At 43.0% G+C, this 21,699-nt stretch overlaps 1 protein-coding gene across 2 annotated transcripts in view; it reads right to left on the reverse strand.

The window, feature by feature from the left end:
• Positions 1–563: 563 nt before the first annotated feature.
• The window catches only part of LOC138607492 (tensin-3-like), a 50,908-nt gene continuing 29,772 nt past the window's right edge, over positions 564–21,699 (reverse strand). Inside the window, exons 17-27 of one of the 2 annotated variants that reach the window (XM_069680114.1) lie at positions 7,471–7,624; positions 6,047–6,495; positions 5,775–5,858; positions 5,493–5,624; positions 4,763–4,855; positions 4,282–4,359; positions 3,876–3,953; positions 3,560–3,728; positions 3,359–3,427; positions 2,644–2,673; positions 564–1,644 (exon numbers count right to left, since the gene is read on the reverse strand). In XM_069680114.1, coding sequence (XP_069536215.1) covers positions 1,503–1,644; positions 2,644–2,673; positions 3,359–3,427; positions 3,560–3,728; positions 3,876–3,953; positions 4,282–4,359; positions 4,763–4,855; positions 5,493–5,624; positions 5,775–5,858; positions 6,047–6,495; positions 7,471–7,624 — 1,478 coding nt within the window. In that variant the 3' untranslated portion in view covers positions 564–1,502. Of the gene's footprint in view, positions 1,645–2,643; positions 2,674–3,358; positions 3,428–3,559; positions 3,729–3,875; positions 3,954–4,281; positions 4,360–4,762; positions 4,859–5,492; positions 5,625–5,774; positions 5,859–6,046; positions 6,496–7,470; positions 7,625–21,699 lie in introns of both variants that reach the window. The other variant, XM_069680113.1, reaches the window with a different exon arrangement.

Genomic DNA, 21,699 nt, shown 5'->3' on the forward strand with positions numbered 1-21,699 from the left:
ACCAGGACTGATCAGCAGTCAATCACAGGGCGGACACACAGAGACAGACAACCTTTCACGCTCACATTCACACTTCCGGACAATTTAGAGTCACCAGTGATCCTAATGAGCTTTGGACTGTGGGAGGAAGCCGGAGGGAACCCACGCATGCACAGAGAGAACATCATGACTCCACACAGACAGGCCCACTATGTCTCAACCGGGGTTCGAACTAAGAACCTTCTAGTTTGTGAGGTGACAGCGCTAACCACTGCACCACCGTGCACCACTCATTTCACGTAGTAAAGCTGCCTCATAAGTCGGAAGTCAAACTGGAATCGAGTTGACAAGGTGGAAAATCAAGTTTAAACACAGCGGGGAACACTTGAGGATTTCTGTAGCCACATTAGCCGTTGCTAGCAAAGTTGCTAACAATGCATTTCCTGTAATTTGAGCAAACAGCATCGTAGCATGAGCATCGATAGCAGTTTGACAGGTGTGTCTGACTGATTTGATGTGACAGACGTGCTAATAAACACTATATTCCTTCTATAATTATCATTACTGTTATATTTAATGAGCTGTCAGTGTTCATTTACAAATCTGCAAAGTATTATGACTTTAATGAAGCGGAGAGAAACTACAGATGGACGAAAACTTTCACTGTATTTGATCTCTGATTATAGAAAGACTGTTTCAAGGCACAACAGCTGAACATAAATCTGTGTTACTGTTAATGTAAAAGAAATGGACATCTTTATAAGTATACAAGTATACAAGGGCAGCTCATGTGTAAAATACATACATATCCCCCCAGCATGAGTTGAAGTACACAACCTTTAATCCTCATGTACAGTATGTGTTAATATACAAAAATATATGACAAGGACAAAACACATCTGTAAAAAGGGATAAATACTATAAACACAACACAATACATCCGTCTTAAGTACAAGGCGACCACGTCACGGGCTCTGTCATGTGACAGACTGGTTCTTTCTTTCTTTTACACGTGTTAAAACGGGACACAGAAGCGATGATTTACACATTCTTACCTTAAAGAAAGAGCTTCAGAATTACACAACATATGTTTATGTGCAGAATATCTGTGTGTCCTCCAAGTTTAATCACAATGTTTGTGTTAAATATGACAGCTGTGAAAAAGCAAGTCAGTGTCATACAGTATATTTGGAGATAAATGTCAAATAAAGTCGTCAAAATGTGACAAAATGTAATTTTTACACGAGTTCCTCTGCGGATAAATGTCTTTGATTTATACACATTTTTTACATACTCTCCAACCGTACATCTCAAAGTAGCTGCAGCCTCCTGGTGAACAGTTTAACTTTATACATGACAGTCTCGGCTCCCTCTGGTGGCGGCATCCTGCACTGCAGTCCGTACGGAATAGTTTATTCTGCAGGATGGAGCAACGACAGGAGCAGGTGCTGGAGTGTGTGGGTTTGTGGTTCTTGGTTGTTGTTCGGGTTGATCCCCGGTCCACTCCGCAGCGAGTCTCTTTCTCACTTCTTATGTGACCCAATCATGACTTTTGAGACAAAGTTGACGATGGCGCTCGCCGGCTGCTCGGGGTCGTGCTCAGCAAACAGGTGGCACATGTTATCAGTGTCACTCTGGGATTTCCTGGCGACAAATCCAAATATCCTACAGAAGAAAACAGACGCAGAAAAACGGGGTTTTATATACATTAACAGCAGTATATTCAAATCTTTTAAACAGGCACCTTTCAACTGCGATTGTTGGACATTGTATTTTGGATGTAAAATAAGTTTAAGGTCTTCTAAACAAGACTTTGCTCTTGAGATCCTGGGAGCTGAACGTTTGATTCTTTCTCTGAAAGTTATATTTATTATTCTCGTTACATAATGGAGGCTCTTATTGCATCTAATGTTAGCATGTTATTTCTTTCCTTCTGCAACCCCTGAGAGGATGCAACTTATGGAATCAAACTTTTTTCAGTCCCTCCAGGATTTCACAGCATTTTCTGTGATTGTTGCGGCTTCAAATGTCAGATTTTGCTGCAGCTTTTTGAAAAAGTTGCAATGAAAGTTGGAATGTTTTGATGCTTTTTCTTCTGTTTAACACGTCACACATCCTCTGTGAGCAACTGAGAGAAACTCCAGTAATGCCGTCTACTGGCTGAGCGAGCTGTTTGTCTTCTGACATCACTTTAGGTCGATTTCAGTGTCAGGACTCCAAATAAGATGTGTACAAACGGAATGACACCTGTTTCACTGCATGTGCACAATCAATGCACATCCATATGTGCAAGGGAGAATCTACACGTTATTTATGACATTTACGCTGTTCTTTATCTCAGCTCCTGCAGCAGCATAAAACAATTAATAGGAGAGAGGAGGATTACTACCTCACTGTACAAAGACTATTTGAAAAAAAAGAAAAGACGCCCTCTGGTGATGTAAATGACTTCAGGCTCAAGGGGAAAAGAGTGTTTGGACAAAATTGCGCAAAAGTTGAAGCAATTGGTTGCATTTGTGTGACTTCATGGGAACGCAACTTTGCAACCTCCTAGACAGAATGTTTTTTAGTACTTAACCGTGAAGAAATGTCAACATGATGCCTGATAACAGGCTGGAGAGGGAGGAGGAAGACTCATTGATGAGAGAATAAAAACAGACTTACTTTGCAGTAGAAACACTGTCTCTTGTCCATCTGTTTAGAGAAGAATAACAGATTAAAGTTAAGCATCATAATAATAATAATAACTTTATTTATACAGCACCTTAAAAAACAAGAGTTTACAAAGTGCTTTGACAGCCCGGCAAAGCAAATCACAAAAACAAGCAAACATTTGTTTTATATATCACTTATAGAAATGTGTCTGACTCAGTGTGATAACTCTGCTCACATTGACTGTTTTACATTTTAAAGTTTTCTTTGGTTTTGTTGAAATCTGTTCAAAGCAGGAAGGTGACTCATCACATGCAGGTCTTCCCAGTTGTAGTCAGTTCTGTAATCATCCTTTATAATCAGCATGACGTGATACTTTACTTTTCACTGTGTAAATCCCTTCTGTTTTTTAGCTTTACACCAGTGTTTTTCTTTGTCTTATAAAACTAATACTGAATACTTATTTCAGCCCTTATTCCTTGGTTCAATGTTAATCTGACTTTTATGCCATCCTTCCAACAAAAGATTTCTGTTCTTCAGCCAACAGGTCATTTAAAGGTACAGTTAGAAAGTAGCAAATAAATCACCACCTTTCTTTAAAAGAGTGACCCTCAAATAATCAGCAAGTGAGTCTATCTTTTATTTATCTTTAACTAAAACACCACATTAGCAGGAATGTGCTTTCTTTTGGAATATATTTGAATAAAGACAATAAATTGCTCCTCACTTCCTGCCCTGAGGGTCCAGAGAACAGAAGATGACGGTGTTGACGGCGTAGTGTCTTCTGAAGAACAACCTGCAGGAACAAACAGAGGCACATAAGATATTCTCTCATCTTTGCTCTCAGACCGTTGCTCTTACATTCCCCCCCCTGGAGCATCACACCTGTATCTGTGTGTGTTTGTGCTGTACATGCAGTAACACTCACTTCCTCTGGTTGTCCGTGAGCGTGATCCCCTGTGCCGACACCTTGAAGTGGACGACGGTGGAGGCGGGCGGGGGGTCCATGGAGAGCGTCAGCGTGGTCGCCTTCTGGACCGCCTGGTGTCCGGTCAGAGACTCCAGAGCCACAGAGCCCAGGTACCACACGTTACACGCTGCACACACACACACACACACACAAACTGAGCTGTTGTGCTTATTTTGTAGCTGATATAAAATTCATTAATGTTATAACTGATGCAGCGTGTGTGTAGATAATTAACAAAAAGATGTTGTGTACATGTGAGGCGTCTGTTCTGTACCTGCTCCCTGTTTGAGGAGCTCAGCTGCTGAGTTCGTTGCGGTCTGTGCAGACGAGTCATTCAGCTCCTCCACCGGGTCTGTACGCACACACACACGGAGACACACACAAGCTCTTACTTTGTGCACTGTCCTGCTGCATGCAAACAGTGCCTTAGTGCTCAGCACGCACATACACACACACAATCACAAAGTTAAATCTGCTGCTGAGAGTCTTCAGAACCGACAGAAGCTAATATTTTATATAAACAGAAAAAAGGCACCAGGGTGAAACCTCAGGTGTGATGTGGACTAGTCATGATGCCGAGAGCGACCTGAGGTTTGGTGCTGAAACCAGATGATGACATTTTTAAGTATATTCATGCTTACAGTTACACCTTTATGTGAGGACATAATACAGACGTGTACCTCTGTCTGGCAGGATGAGTTTGCAGGGCAGAGCCAGAGGAGTGATGGAGTGCTGACACACCAGCGCTGTCAGACTTCCTGTGGGCAAATTAAAACACATCAGCCTCATTGAGTTACTGGAGCCAGCTGCACCTCATCATAGAGACCAGTAGAGGGCGACAGAGGAAACACTTTATAGTGAGAGGATGCTAAACTATAATGTTTTAAGTGGGTCCACCCTGGTGAATTATTAAGCAAACTGATCACTGGACTTTACGTGCTGATGGCACGACAGCTCAGTTTAACTGTGTTTTATGAGGAGCACTGGCATGTTACTGTTAGCACTGATGTTTGATTACTTTGCTCTTCCTCCAGAACAATTCAGAAGCAGATCAGTCCATCAGATGAATATTTATGCAAGACTTCATGTGACTCACTAAAATGTCTTTCGAGTTAAATATGAATGAAAGAAGTTATCTCGTTAAAGCTTCAGCATTCTCACCGAAGTATGGCTCGTTGGGGCAGCCCTTCAGACGCACTCCTTTCTGCGTGCACTCTATCAGGAAGTGTCTCACCAGCTCATTGGACAGATCTCCTGCTGCACAGACAGAGAGAACACTTCAGCACATTTGCTTCAGTTCATACTTCAGAAATAACATTTAAAACCTCATGACTTGGTTTTCCAAATTTGCAGCGGTATGGAAACATCAAACTCTGCCCTTGCATAGACGTTTTAAACGCTTGAGTTTGACTTCCTCCAAAACTAGTTTCTGCACTTGATGGAAAACGGAAACACAGCTGCAGAATATGATCTGAACTGCTGATCAGTCGAGTTCACACGATAAATACTATCTGACATGATTTATTTTGCTCATTACAAACAAACAAGTCTAAACTGCAAACTTCTGACAAAACTTTTGGTCTCTAAAGCGGTCCATGGAAATACGGGTAATTTCTTTTTTTGCATCATTTCAAAAGTTTGCTTTAAATGTTCTTGAAATGTTCTGAATGTAGACGCTTCAAGTGCACAAACTGCTTAACTTCTAAATGTGAGGTTGGTTGTTAAACTTTTTGAAACTTTGACAATTACCAAAAAGTCTGTTTATGTAAGAAACAGACATGAATGTGAAATGAAAACAGTTTCTGTAAGATGCAATAGTTGCAGGACTTCCAAAAGCAGAGATCCAATCCATAAAAGAGAACATGCAGAACACTGTGTCTGTTCTGCCTACCTTTCTTACTCTGCTGTAGCACAGACGGAGGCGGCGTGGCCACCTTCATGGCCAGTCCGTACGCCCCTCGAAAAGAATGACTGTCTCTGACGATGAAGGAGCCGGGCTCTTTGTCCTTCAGCACGGCGATGGCTGCTCAGCAGGTCAGAGAGAGGAAACACAGAGAGAGGCTAAAGTTAGAATCATCGTGTTCATGCTGTATGAGGAGCAAACATTTGCACAAGGCCGTATTATCTGCTTAGAAGTGAACGTTCGGCTCGGCGGTCCAACACCAATATTTACCCTGGTCTCTGGAAATGTCGGGCTTGTACCAGAACTTGGAAGTGTCCTGAACAAACTTCACAGTGTCCTGCTTACTGCCAAAGTCTGCAAGACACAGATTGAAGTCTACGTTAGGTTTCAGGCTGGTTTGGTGAAAAGGCAGCAGAGAAAGAAACAAGTGAGAGACTTGTTAAAGGCTCAGTTCACTCAAATGATGGTGTATTATTATTTATCTATCAAGCAGAGTATGTACGTATTGAGTCACATACATGGCACTCTCAGGGACAGGTTACCTGCTCCGGGGGACTGGGCCCCACTCAGTCCTCTGAGGGGGTCAGGGGTCATGGGGGACGAGAATGGGATGCTGAGACTGCTGCCGCTGTGAGGGCTGGAATACCCGCTTACAGAAGGGGAGCAGGAGCCCAGCTCACCCCCTCTCCTCTTCTCAGGCAGGATGGGAGGAAGACCCCCGTCTCCCCCGAGGTTCAGACCCCCGAGGCCCTCCATGGCCTCCAGCAGGCTGTGCTCCAGACCGCCGTTCCCCAACAGCAACAAGGAAGACAAGTCCATGCTGTCAGCCTCCCTGAGGACCCCCGGCCCTCCTCCCAGGCCTCTCAGGGCCCCCCGGGGAGAGCTGTGAGCATTGGGGGTGCTGAGGGAGAGAGGAGGGGAGGGCTGCGGGGGGTACGGGGAGTTCAGAGAGTTTGGAGTCTGGTCGTGCCACACAGGAGGAGGAGTGGAGCTGCAGGAGAGAGAGGGAGGATTAAAGGGGGAAAGAGAAGAGTCCAAATAATGAACAACAATGTGCAACAAGGAAGTTAAAAAACATTCAAATAAAGAATAATAAAAACCAAACAGGATTAACTTCCTCACATGAAGAAGAAGCCTCATTTAGTAATGAAGATGCAGTGCAAAGTATTTCCTGTAAGTTGATGTTCAGATGACAAAGTGTTGCAACAGTCGTTTCACTGCAAATCAAAGCTCTGATGTTTCACTCATGGAGCCGTGAAGCTGTTTCCCTTTTAGCTGCAGAACATTAAAGCTGATTTCTATTTGACAGAGCAAACTGGGCATGTGTCCAAAGCCTGAAGTCAAGATGGCTGTGGGTCCTAGGGCTTTATCTGAATGAGCAGAAATATGCACAAGAGGATGCATTCATTTGGGAGTAAGCCTGCGTATTTATGAATAAAAAATGGAGCATGATTTGTTTGGGAATTTGTTTGATGCCAATCAAATCCCTTGCAGTACAGAGTGACTTAAACAAGTAGGAACACATCCTCATTAACCTAAAAGCTAAGCTGTAGTTTGGGACAGAGTTGTACTTGACGGAGAGAACACTCATTCTTCTGTTGTCCCTCTAATTTAGACAAAAGCCTCGATCTTTAATTACACCGCGCAGACAAAGTGTGCCTCCATCAGAGCTACTGGAAACATTTCTTTACTTGTACATGAGGTCTGATCATGAGGCATGAGGACTGAGCGTCCAGCCAGTGATTGCGTGGGAACATTATCAGCGTTAATCGTTAAAGATAAAGAGAAAGAACACAGAGACACCTGGAAGTGTTGGAACTTTTATTATGGCCATAAACCATGAACTTTTACTTTGACGGCTTCTCTCCAAAGAGGGAAAAAGTGAAGCTGATTCTTTAGGCACAGCATATAGAATGATAATAAAGTATATAATAAAGCTTAGCATTTATGTGAGGTATGTGTGTACCTGTCTGTGTGTGGGAGGGCGCTGTCTGATGACACCGAGCACATGGAGCCGAAGATCCTTTGACAGGAAGCAGGAGTGACCGACACGTCGGATCTGAAGAGCTCTCCCTCTGAGGAGCCGCCGGCGTGGTTCATGTCCAGGAAACTCCGGGAATCTGACAAAGACAAACACAGCAGATCCTCTTTTACTGCAGATTCATCATTAACCAACCAGGTGTGCTATAAGAATCAAAGGACACAGCTCCATAAACTGTAATAACTGCCTATTGTTACTGATTGTGTTTGCAGACGTTGGGACTCTATTGTTTGGGTTATAGAACCGTTAACGTGCACAGCAGGGCAGAAACTCGACTTATCTCCACCACTTCAGAGAACTTTTTTTGCAGTGATTTCTCATAAAAGTCATATTTCTCACAATCTCTGATTTTCTTCCCATAAAAAAGTGTCCCGATACTTTTACTGTGTGTCTCATGTAAAGTGGAAAAGAAGCAAAGTTTGCAAGACACAGATTAATGTCTACGTTAGGTTGGGAAAAAATAAGCGAGACTTGTTAAAGGGTAAGTACGCACAAATTCTAACATGCAGATAACTGGTCTTTTTGGTTGAGGATGAAGTTTCTTATTTGCTTAACTGGCATTAAAATGTTTCTGTAACGTGTTATATTCACAGTCAAGTCTGGGCAATGGGAAAAAACATCCGGCAAGAAAGTTAGCTGAATTTGGATTGATTTTTACAGCTGCTGATTTTAGCCAGGACTCTCTTTAAAAAGATGTTTCAGCTCTCTGAGGTTTTTCATTGTTAAATAAGGTTAAACTATTAAAAAGAATTTCTTGTATTTAACTGTGGATTTAGAAATAACGAGGAGTGATCCGCATCAACAACAACTCTGTTTCAAAAGTTCTAGAAAAGTTAACCAGTCAGTTTTCTCGTGGGGTTAGCAGACGCTTTCCTTTCACTGTGTCTCATGTAAAGTCGGCTTGTTTCAGCAAGATATCAAAGTAGTAATTTAACAACCTCAGTTTCCTATTTCATCTGTCTGCATCATTCACATCTCATGATGCGGTGTAGTAGTGTATGTGTCATCTCAAAGGCATCACGGAGGTATTTCCTGAGTCAGAAATCACATTCAAAATGTGAGTCATCATGTGAGGTGAATGTTTTTATTTTCCAATCATTTGCTGCTCTTCTTAATATTTCACTTTGTTTTTCAAAATAAAAGACCTGAAGTCAAATAGTTGCAGGTGGAGCCTGGAAGAGGAGGGAAATAATTAGCTTGTAGGCTAGTTTAAAAATGTGCTGACATCTCTAACAGGTCGCATTTTTGTTAGTGTATGGATTAAAAAAAACAGGGTATGATGTAGTAATCTGATATCTTATTTAAATGTAGGCGTACGTTGAAATGTTGGGACAGAGCCGAGCCAGCTGTTTGACCCTGCTTAAGCTAACTTCTGTAAATGTTCTAACCCTCCCTACATTTTAAAGCAGCTCTTTTACACATAACAGAGTCAAACAATGTGCTATAGGTACTTTTATTTGAGTAAACAGTGTGAATACTTCCTCCGCGTGTCGTGCTGCTGGAGGCCTGACATTCTGACAGCACAGTGTGTCATTCAGCAAACACGAGGACAGGCCTCCTCGGGCCACAGACAGGCCTGTGAAGTACCATGAGTCACCGTGTAAAGAGTCAATCATTATAAAGAGCTCCTTGTTCGGGCCGGCCGCCCCCCACTGCCCTCCCTCCCTCCCCCCTCCTCTCTTTCCGCTCCTTCCCTTCATTCAGGCTCTCGGAGATGGAGGAATTTGGACTCAACCAGCGGCTTTGTCTGCGAGCGTTTTGGACGAGCTGCGTCGTCTCAAGTGGATTATATAATCACTGGTGTTGTTCGTGAATCTGAAGAATGCTGAATGATGCAACACGTACACACACACACACACACACACATATATAGAGGAATATAGTAAGCATATAATGATGTATATAAGACTATGTTACAGTTTTCAGGGTAACCACAAAACATCTGCAGGTTGTGCCTCTTTATTCTTCTTCTACAGGTCTTTTCAGGGATAAAAGTACCTAGTACTACATTTATAAGAAATATATTTATAGTATATAATTTGTTTTTTACTTCTTAAACTGATATTTTACATATAAAACACATGGTCACAGTTTTCTGTAATAGAATACTCTGCAGCATTTGGACATTAGCTTTCCCGACTGTTTACTTGTTCATGCCGACATTAAAACATAATACATACGCCTGAATAGTCATATAACCCAGTGGAAGAGGAGTATCACATACCTTTAATATCTTTATAATTTAATAACGAGCATGAAGTGTTCCACATTTCACTGATAATCCCCAAGAGTCTCCAGATTCCCAGGCTAATTAATCACTCGTTCGTTAAGGAATTTGATCCGCTTCATTTCCCGAAGTTTCGCTCCTTTTGTGACCTTTTAAATATTTTTAATGGAGTGTTTACATTGTCGACTTTTTATTAGCACTTTTATTAAATATTCTAATACTTCCTCCCTACTATCGTCCTGGGTTATGATTCTCCCACGGCTGCATGTTTCACACACACATTTCTACAGTGCCAACATTTTGTACGGTGTATCAGATGTCCATCGGTGTGAATGTGCAGGCAGCTGCTGGGACTCATTAAGCTCCATTGTCTGTCTGTCTTTCTGCTCATCTTGTTTTCTATGATCTATATCGACGAGTTTAATTACACTCGTAGAACAAAGTCAAAGAAATATACTTTTCAGTTTTACTTTTCCAGAGAAGTTTTGCACTTTTTTTTGGTACTTTTTACTCCAGTTACTGTTTAATGGCTGAAGTTACTTGTTACCCTGGTGTTATACAACAGGATGTAATGCTGTGGTTAAGTTAAACTCTTTTTTGTGCAGCTGCAGCATTAAAAATACCTTTTACCTCATTAAGGATCTCAATATGTCTTCCACTGTTTATCTGCAGAAAGTGTGACAGCAGTATCACTGTTATGCCTTATGTATTGCATAATGCCAATGTAAGTCTAGCTGATTGTTATGTTTTTATAATTGCAAGTGTGTAATTCACATTTTTTCAATCAATTTATTTTTATTTCTCGCTGTTTAAGGTAAATGTTAAGTTAGCAAGACTAAAGATCAGACGAAAGTGAAGCAACACACGGAGTGAGAGTCCGCATCCTGCAGAGAAGATCTCCAAAGAGAAGATCTTTGCAGGATCTGACCTCTTAGTGAGAGAAAGCAAATAAAAAAATGCTGTTTGTTTTTCAAGAGAAAACGTTTCAGCAAAGAAAGAGAGAATATGTAGCTGTTTTTATTTACAACAACCTGCCGAGCATACGGTCCAAAATCACGGCTGACTAAATAGTGCACTTTATTTATTGCCCGTCTTTGTATTTGACACAACTTTCTGCGTATAATCCTGCGCTGCAACATAGATGCACAAGTTTGGAGATTATGATTTACATCAGAAGAAAGAGGACAGTGGATAGTGTCGGAAACGGGGGAAGAGAGAGTAGGGATGACCCACGGCAAAGCGCTGAGGGTGGGAGTCGGAATGGGGCCGCTGCATCGAGGACCATCGCCTCTGTACATGGGACGCGAAATTTAACTGCTGAGCTAAACCAGCGCTCCTAAACAGCCTCAACTCAACCCACAATCTTTATTATGATGTTTGAGTGCCGTCTGATACCCCCCAGGGTGCATCTGATACACCACAAACAGGCCATTGACACTTAACTTGAACTCTTTGGGGTTAAAGGTCAACAGCACAGAGAAGGTTTAGTGATGTTGTGGACCTAAACTCCTCCTCGCTGACTGACAGACACTCAGAAAATGGAAATAAACCATCATTAAAGTTGTTGTTGTCTGAAGAACACAAACACAAACTGAGGAGGATGCACCGAGGGCAGCGGGGTTGCTCAAACATTCCCACAGTCCCTGTCACATTCTCCCTCTCGGGACGATTCCCAGAAAGCAGCCGCGCTCCGTCTCTCTCCGTTTCCCACGACTGATTCTCCTCTCAGCGGTCTGTCACATCTGCTGCCGCTCTGCTCATCCAGCTAATTACAGAACAGACCGAACTGAGGCAACACCGGCTGACCCCACCCTGACCTCTGAACCCAGGCTCTGTGAGACTCCTCTGGTCGTTATTACAACCTAACACACCTTTCACCCTCTGTGAGGATGCTGCACTGTATCCATAGCAACCCACGTCAGCTGGACGTGTTAATAAAGAAACCTGGAGAGAGAGCAGTCTGTGCTCGACAGACAGGAGTAAATTCCTTTAATCCCTAACCCAAAACAAAAAGAAATCAACCATAAAACTTTCCCCAAATCTGCCTGAAAATATTCTGGACTCGTTCCCGAATTCCCAAATAAAAGCCGGTTGATGTGCCAGAAGTAGTGCTGCAATCAAAAGTACCAAATTAAATGTGCCAGTTTGACATCATGTCACAAACTACCAAAAGCTGCTTTAAATACAATTTATATATGAAATAAAAGTATTTTTACTTTTCTTTTGCTGGATCAATGATTGATTTGACCTAATTTACAACGGCATCTAAACTAGCCATTGTTTTCCATCCAAACAATCATCATTCAGACTCTTCCCCCTCTTGTTTTTCAAACAGTGTCGTCCTGTCGATTGTTTCCTCCTCACATGTGCAGCTCCCAGTGAGCACAAAGCCTCTTCAGTCTGGGTCGGACCGTGCAAAACCAATTCCAGATGGCACGGACCCATGTGGGCACGACTGCCAGCCTCCACCAGCCAATAGCCTCGCTAAACACACACACACAGATACACACACCGTCAGACACACACTGTCTCCTGTTCCCAGAGAGTGACAGTTTTATGGCTCAGGCCGATGTGTGCATACCTTCATGCTTTGTACGGAGATAATCCCATTAATCAATAAAACCAGAGTGAGGTAATACAAAGCTGATATTTCTCCTCTTGTTTCTGCACCTCCAGGGAAAGAAGAAGCAGACAGATGAAACACATAGAGCTGGATCGTGTGCAGTTAAAGAGCTGCTGTGTTTTGTTGTGACAAAGAAACACTTCTCCTCGTCTCCTCTGTATTCCTGCTGCTCACGCATCCAAACATTTACTCGCTGAGCAGACGGGAGAGCCTACACACACACACACACACACACACACACACACGCATCAACACAATGATGCACAGGGAGCTATGCAGGACAGCAGTGGGTTTGCAGACTCCCTACTGACCACAGGAATGTGAGTGCAGGCACTTTGTATGCGCACACACACACACACACACACACACACACACACACACACACACACACACACACACACACGCACACACACAGAGGCTGAGGCTAACAGGTCTGAAGGTCTCTGGCACGTTACAGCTGTTCACAGCGATCACAGGCTGCAGCGTCTCAGGGGGACGAAGGGAAGAGGGAGTGAAAGAGCAGGAACACAATGAGGAGGAAGACACCTGCTGTGATCCTGAGGCCCTCTGAGAGGACGGAGAAACATTATTAGACTTAAAAACAAGATCCAGGGTAAATTATGGTCTTATTTGTGCCTTGAAAAGCCAGGCATTCAGTTAGAAGTAAAATAACCTTTATTCTGAGAGGCAGAGCCTTTACTGTCTGATGTACCAGCTAACTTACTGCATGGCTTCATGTAAGACTCTAATTGTCTGACCTTTCTTGATAGGATATTTTTTTTAACAAGACGGTCAAACTACTAATAAAAAGTTTTCTGATAAATTGTTTATTTCAGATAAGTCAATATAAAACCTGTCTTCATACCTTAACAACAGAACAGGTCGATAGTTTGAGACTTCAAAAGCAACATTATATTTGAGGGCCTGTGTCCACTAACAGCGTTTTTTTTGTTGTGCTGGCAGCGCCGATTTACAAAACCAAGGCAATTCAGCATTTTTAGCACAAAAACACCCTCAGTGTCAGCTGATTTTTGTCGCTGCGCTCTCAACTGAAAAAAGTTCAACTCATCAATCTCACTTCTCTCTTACCAACCAATCAAAATCAAGAAGAGGCGGGACTTCAGATATCAACTTTGTCAACAACAATGACGGAGGTGAAGCTCATCCTTTTGCCTGGACATGATTTAAATTTAAATAAATGTCTGTTAAGTCTCTATCTATTGCTGAATGAGGTAACACAATGGTGACTGAGCCTATGGCCCACTGATGAAAGCCTTTGCATTTGCAGTATATAGTACTATTACAGACTGGGTGTCTGTGGCGACATCGCAGAAAAAATAAATCACAAGCGGCGCCCAGTTAGTGACGCGTTTTCCATCAGCCAGCAGTGGTTGGTCTGCCAGAGAGGGTAGGCGGAGCTAAGCGGCTGCTTTTCCGCTCTCTGCACGTGTTTTGCGAGTAAACAGTAATCTACTATGGCTGAACAAACAAAGAAAAGATGGATGACTACAGATACAACTTCAACAAGAAGTGAAAATCCAAAGAAAAAGAAACAAACTCGACGCTCAGATGAAGCAAACAGTCTGAAAAGGAAAGCGACCGTCAGCCAGGAAAATCAAGAGTTACAACCGGAGCCAACCGTGGACGTCTGGTTAAATTGGGAAGGTTACGCCAAATCTTTGAGATTGAATCTTTCAGCATACAGAGCATTTTTAAAAAGACTTAACGATCACTACCAAGGGAAGTGGAAGTGCCGCCAGACAACTTTTGTAACCTAGCAACAGTAAGCGCTGGTGAAAGGCGCTCTGACATTGAGATAGTGGGCGCTGCCAGACAACACACAGGAACATGTTAACATGTTGAAATGGGAGTCAAAGCACGGTCTCTTGGGTGTGATGTTGGACCCACCCAACCATAACTACCTGCTCCACATGTGGCATATTGTAGCTGTCAGTACTACGTCACCTGACTTTACTGACTGACACAAGGGGAGCTTTAAAAAATGACACTAGAAGGATCGGCTCAGTTTTTACTACCAAAAACTTAAAGAGGAGAGCTTAAAGAGGCTTGAGAGTTTGTGATCATTTCCTATGGTTAGTCAGAGATGTTGGCCGGGGGACACGCAGCTCTCTCCTTGGTATCACTTGGTGCTGCATCAGAATGTGATCAGTTGACTCCCCCTGCCCTCTCTTCTTCAGTAAAAATCAATCACCCTCAGACCCCGCTGTGTCCTCCCTCCTCCTCCTATTCAGAAGTCCTGAGTGTTTCTCCGTAGAGGAGGACAAGCTAGTAGGCGGTCGTCTGTAAATCAGATTCCTCTGCTCTCTCTGGGTGTTTGGACGGATAGCTTTATCGACTCGGTGAAGAGGAGGAGAAGAGGCTAATATACGAGCCAGCTGAGGAGGGAGTGAAGGATAACAATGCTGCAAACAAGCGGAGGGGAGAGAACAGGGTGGAGGTGGAGGAGAAGGCAGGCAGCGGGGAGGTGTTTATAGGTGTCTGAAGTATTCTGATAATGAGTTTATAAACAGCTGTCAGAGCTCAAAGTCCATGCCTTCATTACAGAGTGGAAGTTTCCAAAGGTTCAGAATATTGATGTTTGTCATGTTTTAAGGAGGTCTGGAGGCACGAACGTCGCAGATATTTGATCATGTTTGTGAGCCGAAGTGAAATTCCTCAGACTTTACCCATCTGGGGAAGCAATCACGGATCATAAGTGGTTCTCCTGGTGAGTCCACAACATGTCGGGGGTTATAACACACCACACTTTTGCATGAAGCTCTTGCAAACTTGTTGCTATGGAAAGATCTTTATGCAAAGGGCTCAGTTTCATGCATCTTATATTTGACCACAAATGTTGGCTTTGTTTTCTTGACTGTTTTATGACCCTCATGAGCAACCGTCAAAGTCTGCAATCCTCAAAGTAAAACTGGAAAAAACCTGGTTGAAAAGTGAAAGTTTTCAGGAATCCAGGCTGCATTTTAGTAGCTATATTTTAAAGAGAAGTTAGGAGCCGCTTCACAGTGAAATATGTTCACTGAAGTGCTGCTGAAATAACATCTTTTTGGAACCTTGATGTTTTCAAAGCCAGGAAAAAATGTGGCCCAGTTTTGGTCCAGACAACAATGTGAGTCGACTCTGTCTGTGCGACTCTGAGTTCTACCTTAACTTGACCACCGTTGTGTTTTAAGCTGCTGTCAGGCTGCTGAACCTGAAGTGCACCCATGCCGTTTTTTAGTCAATAACCCTTAAAAGATCCTTAATATGTAAAATAATGTAATAAAAAGATCCAAATATCGGCTATAAGCGGTAGCTGCATGACTGACAAAGGGAAACACACACAGATTGACTGAGGGGAAAAACATTGCTGAGAAAACAATCTTGGAACCAGTTAGCTGTCGTCAGGGGATGATATAGCGGCCAATTTTTCCAGGCTTATTGAGATAACATATCAAGAGTCTGAGCATCAACACTCAGATCAGATTCGTCTCATTGCTTGATTTTTGCCTCCAGCGCTTCAAAACAAATCGAAAACTCTCTGAACCTGCGTCTCACTCGGAGGAATGATACTGTCAACATCGCCATACTGTTCGTGTGTTTCAGTGTCTCCTCTGGACAACTGCATATCGAGTACGAATCTGTCTGTCCGCTCGTGATAGGGTCCAAAAAGCTCCTCATCTCAGCCTCATTTGTCAGGCTATTTTCAGACCTAAAATAGCACTGCATCAATAGGACACAGCCTCCCTATTAATTATAGTAAGAACGCTGTGTTGGCACGACAAAAGAAATGCAAACTAGTCCAGCCAACAAAGTCAAACTTTACTCCAGTAATTTCTGAATCAACACCAACGTCCCTGATTTATCGAGAAATTGTTGTGTTGTTTCAGCAGGTTGGAGGAACACTTAACTGATAACTGTCCAGAACCGTAAACATGTTTCCCCAAAGCTTTGTCTGGTATCTCATTGGCCTACTTCTTCATTCATACTTTATCTCATCGGACAGACCTGGAAGAGCAAACCACAGTGCTACTTTGTTTTCTGCTCCACTGCAGCTCTCAGCCGGCCCATATCCTATATTCCCTCCTGCAGTTTCATGTATCTTGCCAAGTTATTGCACGCTATAATGTCGGCCAGACGTCATTATGTCTCCATAGCACAGTTGAGGTTCTGGTACATCTCACTCGGGCTTCAGTTATGACACCACAGACCACTTGTTGATTAATTCTCTGAGGAACAAAATCCTTGTTTCCTTCTTTTTTTCCATTCTGCTCTCTTCACCCTGAGCTGGCCTCTTGTCACACTGTTGTCAACATTTTCCGTCCTTGGTGTTTGTATTTTCTGCCTTTTAGCCCTTAATTCCCCGCGGACCTTCAACGTCAAATGTTTCTCACACATCAGACGTCTGTACAGCGTCTCAGAACAGATCCTCAATAACATGTAAGTTCAAAACTATCAGAAAAATTTCTGTCATGTCTTGGTCTGCATGTGTTTCATTATCGACTAATCTGCCAAACATTTTCATAATTAATCCCAAACCCTGTATTGGTCTACAATATACAAGGAGAAAGGGAGTACTGTTGAACTCTTTGTAAGGTGTTAACAGGCAGCCATAACATGCTACCATCGAATGCCATGATTGTTGCCCTGCGTCTGTTTGGAGCGTCGGCTGTGCACATCCTCAAAAATGAACGCTACGTGGCTGAAAGCTGCAGTCTGCACATGAACAGTAGGGGCAGTGTAGAGGCAGAGGGGATGTGACAGGATCAACACAGCAGCAGGGACAACAATGGCAGAGGGTTTGAAGACAAGCTGACAGACCAAGTCCACAATTATCCACATCTGTATGATGTGTCGTTGCCGCTGCACAGAGACAAACATGCCTGTCAAACAGCTGCAGACAGATAAGTTCTGTTTTAGAAGTCGCCGTGGAAACCTGCGAAACTAAATGGAAACGAGTCCGGGAGCGTTACGACCGTGCACGGAGGAACACGTTTGAGAGACGGAGCGGGGACGATGCCGACGGTGTGTTCTGTCCACCGGTCACCAGTCGCCTGAGCTGGCTGCAGAGTTTACATCCTGCACATACTGTAGTTGCATACGGCCTGAGCTCTCTGATGCGCCCTCTAGAGGTGTCCTTCAGTAACGTGTAGTGCAGAGACAAGTATGTTCAGGACGCAGCAAGTTGTGTACCTGAACGTGAGGTTAAAACGCAATTTATCTTCAGCCTGCAGGAGCGAGCTGAGACCCTTCATAGTTTGGCATTGCTTCCCGTTATCTGGTCTGTGATCTCCTCATTATTTCATAATAAATTCCAGGGGAGTTTTCAGGAAAAACCTATGAAGCATGGTAGTAATTATATGAAACTTAATTCTCAATCATGTATTGAATTGTTGGCTTTAGACATAGTTTACATTCTTGCAGGAAGACCTGCTGTGTAAGATAACCTAAGATTTATTGGCACTTGCATTGAACACCGTGCCATCATTAGTACCACTAAATCCTTTTAAGTAATTTCTGTGGAAAGTTATTGGAAAATAAGGAACTGTTACCAAGTTTGCTGAAGTCCAAAGTGTTGCTATTGTCCTACAAAGACAAAGAGAAGCAACTGAAACTGGAGGATGTTTGAAATGTTTGTTTTATAAATGTCTTTAATGGTTAAAAGAACATCAGAATCATTGCTTCCTGCTAAACCATGCCTTCTGTGCAAACTTAAGGTTAAAGTTTAAGGAGTTTAAATTCACACACAGATTCAGTTCGTTCATTGCTGTTCTTCATTATTCTAGTTTGAAGACATGTGGTAAAAATTAGCTTCTTTTGTATTAAACTACTGTTAAAGTTTGGAACCAGTAAAGTTGTGGCAAAGCGGGGTGATGTTTAATCGTGTATGACATCTCCGGGGGAAATAAGCACCCCGACAAAAACGCAAATCATCAAAGAGTTTTTCGGTTCAGCTCGGGTCAGTAGTGCAGAAAGAGGGGGAAACGGCCTCCCTCGGTTAACCACCACTACATCAGCCCTCCATGACTGCACGATGGAGGCCAAAATAGCCTTTAACAGGATGAGATCATGATCCCAGCAGTGGAACAAACCATCTCATCGCACCACCAAGTGTGGAAGTCAGAGGGGCTGCAGATGCTGCTGTCAGCAACCAAACGTTTACTCATGCACAAAAAGACAGCGAGATAGAGTCTGAAAGGTGGAGAGTAAAGACGTCTGAAATTCCAGGAGCTGTTTGCAAATACCAGCGGCCTGGAGGAGAGAGGGGAAGTGTTTCTGTGCATGTGTGCATTCCCAGGAGGGACGGAGGCAGAGATAATGCTGGATAAACAAGAGAGAGAATGAGCAGGAAAAGAGGAAAACGTCTGGAGAGAGGAGGAGAAAGAATGCAAGACGAAAAGATGTAAAATGATCATTCAAACTTTCTGGCAGGTGTGTGCATGCACGTACATACCCAGAGACGCAGTCATGATGTGTGAGTATCCCGTTATCTGCCGGTTTCCTGTTTACACCAAACTTTAGGATAACTCCTTCACCTTCCTGCTCCAAAATCTCTTTCTGCTCTGCCTCCTGAATGAAACTCTCCCACTACCACAATCTCCTCCTCTCTCTCTCACTACTAGGAGCAATCTGAGCCCGACTCGCTGACGCTTTTTCTTTTTTTCAGGGGCTGGATCGTTTCACCGCCATGCCCAATTCCTTTCGTCCCCCAGATGGAAAAATAAGCTCCCCGTTTGTTCCTGGCTTGTTGTGACACCGCTCGACTTCTGGGTTTGTATGGAGGGAGGGACCAGAGGTGGAGAATTCCCCCTCACTCCCTCCTCTTCCTCTCACTGACCACTGAGCATTGTTCCTGCTGGGCCGCTGCGAGCACTTTCCCCCAATCAGAATGGATTCCTGTGAGGTCAGAGGTCATATGTGGCCTTTTATGGAGCAGAGAGAGGAGGTGGTGGTGGTGGTCAGCAGGGAGAGGGGGGGTTGATCTTGGGGTTTCTATGGCCTCTCTGTCAGGGCATGTGTGTCCACTCCCACCATCTGCTCGCCACAAACACAGAGACAAAGGCATGCAGACACACACTGGCTGTGTCTCCTGCCATGTGTCTAATCTTAGCACTTCATAAATTACACCATAAAGCTCCTGATTGAATTGTGTTGAGTTTACTTTTGTTTCAGTGGAAACATGTGTTGCATGCCTTATTTTAACCTCTGTGCCACAGGAAATGAGCTGGAATGAACATCAACGCCGTCCATCTGCGACGCTCATTTATCAGTTCAAAGACCCTCGTGTGGAGTCCATACTTGGGTAGTTTTAATCCCCTGAGATATTCATTTAATCACACAAACTATATCACTATCATTTCAATTTTAAGGTGGACCTAGGAAATAATTAGCCTAGCTTAGCATAAAAACCAGAAAGACGGGGGAAACAGCTAGCGTCGATCTCTTCATCAATATCATCTTCCTGCCAGTACCTCTGAAGCTCTCCAATAAACGCGTCATACGTTGTTTGTTTGATGTAAAACCAAATCACATAAGCACCTGAGAGGTAGATTTTATTACCTTAGCCATGCTAGGCTAAGCTAACCAGCTACTGGGTTGCGCTTCACATTAAACAGACAAAAAGGGTGGTACTGACCGTCTCTTGCGGAATATATTTATACACACACACTATACCAATATCTCAAGGAGTTGGTTAGCTTAGCTTAGCATAAGGACTAGAAACAGGGGGAAACGGCTAACCTGGCTCAGTAACGGATTTAGTTCCTCCAAAAGCCCAAAGCAAAGCCAAAACCAAAGCACATACGTGATGTTATTTGGATTTTGACGCCTTTAGCCAAACTAGCTCTTTCCTCCTGTTTCCAGGCTTTATGCTAGGCTAAGCTAACCATCTTTTGATGCTATATTGAAGAATATGTTTATTATTACTATTATTATTATTGCAGAAAATGTTTAGTCAAAAGAACTATAACAATATCTGTCTTTTTCTGAATATGAAACTGGAGTAAGGAGTTGGTCAGCATAGCCTAGCTTAGCATAAAGACTGGTAACGGAAAAACAGCTAGCCTGACTCAGTTAATCTGAAAGAAAATCAGCTTGACAGCCCATCTGAAGCTCACTAACTACCACGTTTTGTACAATTTTTTGATGTGTAAAACCAAAGCACATATAGTAATTGGTAGGTAATTGGTAGTAATCTAGGCTTTATGCTAGGCTAAGCTAACCAGCTGCTGGCTCTATAACTTAATATTAAGCAGACAAATATGAAAGATGTATTCATTTTCTCATCTGATGCATTTAAGCACTGATGCAGTTAGAAGATAATACTGGTGCTGATGTCAGCAGAGAATCTCTCAGCACTTTGGTAACATTTGTTGTCTAAAAATAAATTAGTTATAATAAAAGCCACCAGTCGGATCACTACGTCTGCCTTGTGTTGACCACAGAATGTTGGTATTTAAACTACGAAGCCTCTCTTTGCACAGCAAACCTGTTCCTGATCGACCACAGCCCTTTAAACTTCATCATTTCACTCATCACTGACAACAGATTCAAGCATCTGAGGGAGGAGGAGGAGGAGAGGTTTCTCCTGCCCTCTCTGTCCTCCTCCCCCACACTTTCTCCTGACCTTTGACCCCTGTGGTTCAGACAGTCAAGTGTCTTCCTCAACGGACCATCTGCCTCTGCTGAACCTCGGCTCATAACAACATCTGCATTCCTCTGGCTGGATCCTGCTTCCGCTGGCGGAGAGCTTCTGTATATATATTACTGTTTATTTTGATTTGGCCACAAGTACACAAAGGAAACGGTGTTACGTAACATTTCAGAGATTTTCCGTCACAAGGAAATTAAAGTACTAAAAGTGCGGGGACAGCAGGAGAGTTCATCCTGGGTTGATGCATGGCAATGACTTTGCAAAGGTATGGAAGTATGGAAAGGATGCAAAGAATGTCATCAATGTGTTCTTTGATATTTTATGTGTCATTTTGTTGATTTCTTTTATCTGATTTTTCATTAAAAGATTTCAAAGCTTTTTACTAATTCGTTGAGTGTTTTTGTCGATTAAATTGTGTGTAAATCGAATGTGATTGGTCAACACAAGATGACTTCTGAAAAGGTCATGTTTGTCACCCAACAGCTCTTAGACATTTAGAGCATGTGGCATAGCTGTGTCCTGGGAGCTCTGATTTAGTTAGTATGCAAGTGAAAAGCAGTTTATAAGTCTAAATGGAATAAATTTGATTGAAAAACAAAGTTAGGAGCTACTTTACAAAGAATTATAGTTCTTTAAATGCCAAACCAACAGACA

Source organism: Semicossyphus pulcher, unplaced genomic scaffold, assembly GCF_022749685.1.
Source record: "Semicossyphus pulcher isolate SPU_LCO1_2020_fin unplaced genomic scaffold, fSemPul1.0.p SCAF_4, whole genome shotgun sequence".
In the NCBI taxonomy this organism is placed as follows: domain Eukaryota; kingdom Metazoa; phylum Chordata; class Actinopteri; order Labriformes; family Labridae; genus Semicossyphus; species Semicossyphus pulcher.